Source organism: Hippopotamus amphibius, chromosome 3 (genome assembly GCF_030028045.1).
Source record: "Hippopotamus amphibius kiboko isolate mHipAmp2 chromosome 3, mHipAmp2.hap2, whole genome shotgun sequence".
In the NCBI taxonomy this organism is placed as follows: Eukaryota; Metazoa; Chordata; class Mammalia; order Artiodactyla; family Hippopotamidae; genus Hippopotamus; species Hippopotamus amphibius.
The window spans coordinates 112449899-112457585 of NC_080188.1; the positions used below are offsets into that span (position 1 = coordinate 112449899).

Sequence of the window (7687 nt, forward strand, 5' to 3'; positions counted from 1 at the left end):
GGAGGATTCGGGGTGGACGGCGACCTGAGACACTGGGTGTGTCATCACGCTTAGTCTCTCTACCTGACCCAGTGTGGGTGTGGGCTCCCCCTGGGGGGCAGAGGGGAGAGTGGAGTGTTTGTGGAAAAGGATGCTGGGATTAAGGGTGTGCACGGGGTGGGGGGGGGGATGAAAGATGGTGGGGGTAGAGTGGGAAGGGGGCTCTGCAGGTATGCGTGTGCAGAAGGAAGCGGGAGAGAAAACTGGGGAGGCGTGAGTGCAGGGCAGGGCAAAACATGGGGGAGTCACAGGAGAAGAACAATGCGCGTGTGTGTGTGTGTGTGTGTGTGTGTGTGAGAGAGAGAGGGAGAGAGAGGAGTGCTGAGTGTGGAAAGGGGGTGTGCAAATGGCCAGAGTATGTGTACATTTTTTCTTGGAGAGTTATTCAAAGGTGGGGTGTTTGATGCTAATGGGGGTGGGGCTAGGAGAAGAAGCAAATGCACCTAGCCCAGGACAGACACCTAGGAGGAGGATGGCTGCAGGTCAGGGTGGGAAGGTTAGTGGGTGAACAACAGCATGAGGATGGGGTCTGTTGCCCACACTTGAGAGACAGTAAGCAGAGAACTTTGTCGTTGGTGGCAATGAAGGTGACAGGCGGAGGCAGCAGGGAACCTAGGAGAGAGGACAGCGGGGAGGAGAGGGCACCTGCTCGCTCTGCCTGAGTGCTTTCCTTATTGACAGAGGGAATTCTGCTTCCGCCCGCTGAACACGGAGCTTGGGAAGTCCATCACCTGGCCCTCATCCTGCACTTCCGGGACACGTGGCTCTTTCCAGCTGCAGCGCCAACAGTGGGGCTCACTTGGGGTCCTCCCTTCCCTGGGGATTTCAGTAGACACTGAGGCTGAGGACTAAGGCTTTCAGAGGCCCATGGAGATGCCCTCCCCTCCGAATTCTCTTCCCAAAACGCCCACCCCAGGACCCTCTTGGACTCGAGCCCACTGGGCCACTGGGAGAAATGGCCTCTGAGACCTTGAATGCAGGAGATTCAGATGCAGCCCTGGCTTCCTAACGGGTCCCAGACTTGGGGCAGGGCTTAAGGGTTTTTGGATGTGCCAGGACCTTTAAAGGGCACCTTTCCTGTCCTCCAATCCCCCTCCCACCTCTCAGACATAGTCCAGAGAGGAGCACCCAGCAGTCATGGGTGAGAGGGACACAAAAGATCTGCAGGGACCCTTCCCCAACCTGCAGGCAGCTGGTCCAGCCCCATCCTTGTGTCCTTCCTTTCTCAAGTTTTGATCATCTTTTCCAACCCTGGGGGACCTCAACTGGGTGTATGGCCCCCTAGGCTCCAAAGGGGACTTCCTGTGGCACTCACCCAGGGAGCCCTCCCGGTGCTTAGAAGCTCCTGGGAAAGGCTCCAGCCATGACACCACATGCTCCCAAGCCCCACCTGCCAGGGCTCTGGCCCCGCTGCAGCTGCCTTTCTGAGCCACTGACTCTTGCGTCCACGGCCACAGCCCCGATGGGCTCCCTTCCGCACCACTGTTGCCAGCAGCCTAAAACAGGTGACACCTGGTCCCAGCTGCCCTGGCCTGGGCCCCCACGCCCGGCCGTGCTGCTGGTCTCGCTCCTCTTGGCAGCAGGGGTGATGCTCTCAGAGGGCGGCACCAGCTGCCCGGTCCTTTGCACATGCCATAACCAGGTGGTGGACTGCAGCAGCCAGCGGCTCTTCTCCGTGCCCCCGGACCTCCCCACAGACACGCGCAACCTCAGCCTGGCGCACAACCGCATCGCCGCCGTGCCGCCCGGCTACCTCACCTGCTACATGGAGCTCCGGGTGCTGGATCTGCGCAACAACTCCTTGGTGGAGCTGCCCCCGGGCCTCTTCCTCCACGCCAAGCGCCTGGCGCACCTAGACCTGAGCTACAACAACCTCAGCCACGTGCCGGCCGACATGTTCCAGGCCGCCCACGGCCTCATGCACATCGACCTGAGCCACAACCCGGAGCTGCGGAGGGTGCACCCACGGGCCTTCCAGGGCCTGGCACAGCTCCGGGACCTGGACCTCAGCTACGGCGGCCTGGCCTTCCTCAGCCTCGAGGCTCTCGAGGGCCTGCCGGGGCTGGTGACCCTGCAGATCGGTGGCAACCCTTGGGTGTGCGGCTGCACCATGGAGCCCTTGCTGAAGTGGCTGCGAAACCGCGTCCAGCGCTGCACGGCTGGTAAGGGAGGGGGCCCGGCCCGGCGGGCAGCAGAGACTCGGCGGGAGAGGGAGGTACTTAGAGACCCTGCGTGCCTACGGAGGGCCTGGACCTGGGCTCGCCTCCCGGTGAACCGGTCTTGCACTGCCCAGGTCTTTGCTGAGTTCTTGCTGTGCGTGCCCGGTGCGGGAGACTGGCGTTGATAAAACAGATGCCACCCTCACCGTTGTGGCACTGATGACCTAATGAGGCAGATAGAGAGCAGACAAGTAAGAACAGCTCATGAAGGACAGACACTGTTTATTGAGGGTCCACCATGACCTTGGAACTTGGCCCCTGTTATCTCATTGGACCCCACTCATTATTCTCATGTTACAGGTGAAGACACTGAGGTTTAGAACAATGGAAAGACTTGGCCAGAGTCACTCATTTAGAAAGTGGCAGAGCTGTGGATAAAACCCAAGTTTATTTGACTTCTAAGCTCTGTTGTACTCTACCAGACTGCTTTTTAAGTGTGCTAAGTACTAGAAGAAACAGAAATGGCTCAACCTATTTATTTTAGTATTGACTATCTGCCAGGCCCTATTCTAAATATATTACATGTTTTAGCTGATCTCATCCTCACAAGAACCCTAGTGAGACACCCCCCCCCCCCACCAAGACACACACAGAAGAGGAAATCAAGGCACAGAGAGGTTCCATAATTTGCCCAACGTCCCACAGCCATTAAGGGTTGGAGTCAGGATTTGAACCCAGATACTCGGGCTGCCTCGGGCTGTATCCTGAAGAGTCAGGCCCTAGTCTAACAGGAGGAGATTGGGCTTGAGTTCTGGGTTGGCAAAAGGGCCTTGGCAGAATTCTGCAAGGTTTGGGCACGGGATGTAGATCTGAGAAAAACTGTTATGTGGCTATTTAACCAGCAAGCCTCTACTGGAAGTGGACTGGGGACTGAAGGTTCGATGAGCCTGCAGGCAGGCAGACTGAGCTATGGCCCCCAGTCACCAGCTCTCCTGTGTGGCAGCACTGAGCCTGGACAGTAGAACTAGCTGTGGGCACCACTCAGGGGCTTTCCCAGAGCCTGGGCTCAGAGCGTGTTCAGAAGCAACCATGCTGAGTGAGGTGGGAGGGAGAGGAGGACTGAGTGGGGAGCCCAGGATCAAAATAGTTGCGGGTGGGGGGAGTGGGGGGGGATGGGTCACGATTCCAGTGTTCCCACAGAGCTGTGGGAGGAGGTTCTCTGAGACCAGAATAGCTGGGGACTGAGATGGGGCCAGAGTAGGGGGCGTGATGGGGAGGCTGGCTGCCTGGAGCACTCTCCCCGCTCACCTAACCTCTGCAGGCTGCACCTCCTCCCCTCTCACCTGTGCACTAAGGACAGAAAAGGCCCGCAGGCTTCCTCCACACTCAGGGGCTCCCCCAGTTCTGGCATCTCAGAGGTCCCTGCTACCCTTTGGAAGAAGCACAGACTCCCAGCAAACAGGAGAGAAGTCCAAGATCCCATCAGTGAAGCCTTATGTCCATACAGATGAGGGACCCAAAATCCAGAGAGGGAAAGTGACTGGCCACAAGCCACAGCTAGAGACACACAGCTTCCCTGTTCCTCCACAGAATACAGTTTGCACGATGACACACATCTTGGGGGACAAAGAACTTGCCAGTATAGGCAGAACTAGGTGACCCTCTTCCCTTTGTCTTTTTCTGCTTCTTCCTCCCTTTTTCTTCATGGGATTCCCACTACTATCCTTAACTTTTGGACAAATCCCAACACAGAGAAACATAAGGCTCCCTTGGGATATAAATGTCTTCCAGACTGGTCCTTTGACTTAACCAGAAGGCTTTGTCAGCCCCCAGGCTCCCATCCTGCCCTCCTGCAGGCTCTGCCAACTGCCCTCAGGGTCCCCACATCCCCCAGCCTCACAATGCACCACCACCATCCCACTCATGCACACAGTAGACTTTGGGGTTCAGCATCTACTGGTTCCAAGAAGAGAGTCTCTTGATGGTCAATTCCAGGAGCCATCTGGTCCGGGCTGGGTCTGGGGTTGCATGCATACAGCCTACAGAGACCCCTCAGCCTGGGGTTTGGGGAAGGTTGTATCCTCCCTCTGAACCTGACTCCCCATTTCTTTCTTATTTATTTATTTATTTTTATTTTTTTAATTGGCTGTGTTGGGTCTTCATTGTGGAGCACAGGCTTTCTCTAGTTGCCGCGAGTGGGGGTTTCTCTTCATTGTGGTGCACAGGCTACTTACTGCGGTGGCTTCTCTTGTTGCGGAGCCTGGGCTCTAGGTGCACGGGCTTCAGTAGTTGCAGCACACAGGCTCAGTAGTTGTGGCTCACAGGCTTAGTTGCTCCAAGGCATGTGGGATCTTCCCGGACCAGGGATCAAACCCTTGTCCCCTGCATTGGCAGGCAGATTTTTAACCACTGCGCCACCAGGGAAGCCCCCTGACTCCCCATTTCTAAGGAGAATGATGCTTATCCGTTTCTCAAAAGAGTCAGTCCAAGTCTAGCATTTTATTCTTTGCTCTCAGAATCTACAGAATGAATGAACAGCATTTATGCACCACATAATTTTAAAAGCTCCTTCACATTGACTTTCTTAGACAATTGAGGTTAAATTATCCCCTTCTTACATATCCCCTTTCTTCAGAAGAGCCAGAGAAGCAAAAAAGAGACTTGCCCAAGGTGAGAGTTTGATTAATATTTATCCACGGGATGAACGGCCGGCTGGCTGCTGGAAAGCCAGTGCCCGGCACTGCGAGGCAGAACTGCTACCTGCCCGCCACTCTCACTTCCAAGGCAGAGTAAGATGTAACCATTGACAACCACCGTGCGTTTGTACAAGTGACCCTGGAAGGATGAGGTGGGGCCATCAGTGATGAAGAGAACAGTAACCCCACTGAAGGAGAAGCCCCCTCCTATAGAAGCCTGTGTGCAGAATATGACCCCCACTGACCCGTCCAGAAAGACCGGAACCTAGGATGATACACACCTACATGGTACTTACTATATACCAAGAATACATCATTTGTGTATATTAATTCATAGAATCCTCTCTACAACCCTATGACGTCGTTACTTCCATTATCCTCATTTATAGATAAAGAAACCAAAACACAGGGGAGTTAAATACTTTATGCTTTATCATACAGCTAGGGAGGGACAGAGGGGGGATTTGAACCCAGGCCAACAGCCCACACTCTTAACCCTACACTCTGCCTATCTGGAAAAGCCATATGCGGTAGTAGAAAGACCCAGTGCTTTGGAGCTGGACAGAGTCATTCATTCACATGTTCAATTAACGAAGGTTAATTGAGCATTTACATGGACAGGCCCCTGTTCTAATGCTGAGGATACTGCAGGGGGAGCTTATATTCAAAGGGAGAAAACAGACAACAAACAAACTGTGAGACAGTAATAATTATAATTGGGAGAAAAATAAGCAAAATAGTTCAGATAGAGAATGCCCAGAGAAAGGTGAAAGTGGGGTTGCTATTTTATATAGAATCATGAAGGAAGGCCTCACTCTGATAAGTTGATATTCAAGCAAAGTTCCAGAGGAAGTGAGGGACTGAGCTGTGCAGAGATCCAGGGGAGAAGCACCCTCACAGGGGGACACATGCAAAGGCTCCCCCTCCCCACCCTGAAAGGAGACGTGCTTGGGGTGATGGAAGAATGACCGAGGGGTGTGCATGGATGGAACAGAGTAAACCAGGAGGAGAATGGAAGGGACCGGGAAGATCCTTGCGGGAAGGAGAAGAAGGCAGGGGAGGGTTTCAGGAAGAGAGTGACATGGCTGGACTTTAGGTTTAAAGGGACCATCTCAGCCAGCTGTGTTGAGATGGTTTAAGGGCAGAAGCCAAGAAACCAGTCGGGAAGTTATTGTAGGAGATGACGGTGATGATGAAATCCCACGGAAGCCCCAGATCTGCCATTAGCAGGGGCTACTGGACTTTAGGCAAGTTACCAAAGTCTCCAAGCAGTCTCTGATCACCACCTTTATAAAAACAGATATAAAAATACTTGCCTTAAGGGTCGTTGAGGCCACTAAAGAAGGGCGAGTGCAACTTTTGGCACATGGAAGAAACTCAATAAAAACCCAACTTCTCCTGGGAGGGGCGGGGGCTTGCCCTTCCTGCTCTCGCCTCCAGCCCCTCACCCTCCCTGGCTTCTGTGTTGCAGATTCTCAGCTGGCTGAGTGCCGGGGGCCCCCAGAAGTCGAGGGCGCCCCACTCTTCTCCCTCACCGAGGAGAGCTTCAAGGCTTGCCACCTGACCCTGACCCTGGACGATTACCTCTTCATCGCCTTTGTGGGTTTTGTGGTCTCCATCGCATCCGTGGCCACCAACTTCCTCCTGGGCATCACAGCCAACTGCTGCCACCGCTGGAGCAAGGCCAGCGAAGAGGAGGAGATTTGACACGGGTGCCCAGTGCCCCTCCACGCCGCCCACCACCACAGCCGCTCACCACCGGACACCCTCCCTGGCTGCCCACTCTGGCTCCAAGGTGCCCTGGCCACCTCTGTCATGGTTCAAGCAAGGTCAGGAAACTACCATTGTGTGAGAGTCTACGGTGGGCCAGGCACTGTTGTAGGAACTGGGACTGTTAGCTGAAACTGATCTAGACCCTGCCCCTCAAGGCACTTACCTCTAATAGAGGAGAGAGCCTCGAAAACTATTCCCTTTAAGACATTTTGTCAGCACGCTGAGTACATAGTTCTGGAAGCCCAGAGGAAAGGTCATCAACTGTGTCTAGAAAAGTCCAAGAGAATTACAGGAATGGAGGTGATGTGTGAACTGGGACATTGAGAAAAATGTCTGCTTTGTCAGTAGACAAAGGGCAGACGTAAGCCAATGACAGAGGCCAAAGTATGCATCGTGTGTTGACAACAGTGAACAATCGCTGTGACTTCAGTGTACAGAGCGGGAGTGGCACAGGACCAAAACTTTCCCCCTGACACCCAATCTATCAGCTCTTGGCTTTGCTCACCACTGCCTCTGGAGGGTGAAAACACCTCCATGCCAACCCCCTAAGCTTTCTCCTGCCAGCAGCAGCTGCCAGGTGAGACCAGCTCCTGTTGACTGGCCTCCCCCCATCCTACATGGCCAATTGTAGGCTGCTGGTGAGGTCTAGGTAGCAAACTGAGGATGGACACTTTCAGGGCCCTTTCTTTTACCCCTGTCTCCTGCCTATCACTCAAGCTTGGGCTTCAGAAGAGGCAAGCAGAAATCCTGGCACCCTGGGATTCCTAATCTTGTGACTGTTCTTGCCACAGTGCTCACGCCAAGGGATCTCGCCAGGGCAGGGCACCGTGGGCTGCAGCCCTGTAGCATGACACCCAGGACTGAAGGAGGAGAAGACCACCACAGTCATAACCATCAGAGGATTTGCTCCTCTTTCTAAGCAACTCACCCATTTCAGCATAAGGGTGAGAGAGCTGTTAATTACCTAACACTTGCCGGTGTCAGGCACTGTGATGAGCTCTCTCCAGAGACAATTCCCTT

At 54.2% G+C, this 7687-nt stretch overlaps 1 protein-coding gene across 1 annotated transcript; it reads left to right on the forward strand.

Moving 5' to 3' along the window:
- Positions 1-1492: 1492 nt before the first annotated feature.
- On the forward strand, positions 1493-6601 carry LRRC55 (leucine rich repeat containing 55). Its single transcript, XM_057729891.1, has 2 exons — positions 1493-2201; positions 6366-6601. Exons 1-2 carry the CDS (start codon positions 1502-1504, stop codon positions 6599-6601), a joined length of 936 nt encoding a protein of 311 aa, XP_057585874.1. The 5' UTR covers positions 1493-1501.
- Positions 6602-7687: the final 1086 nt, after the last annotated feature.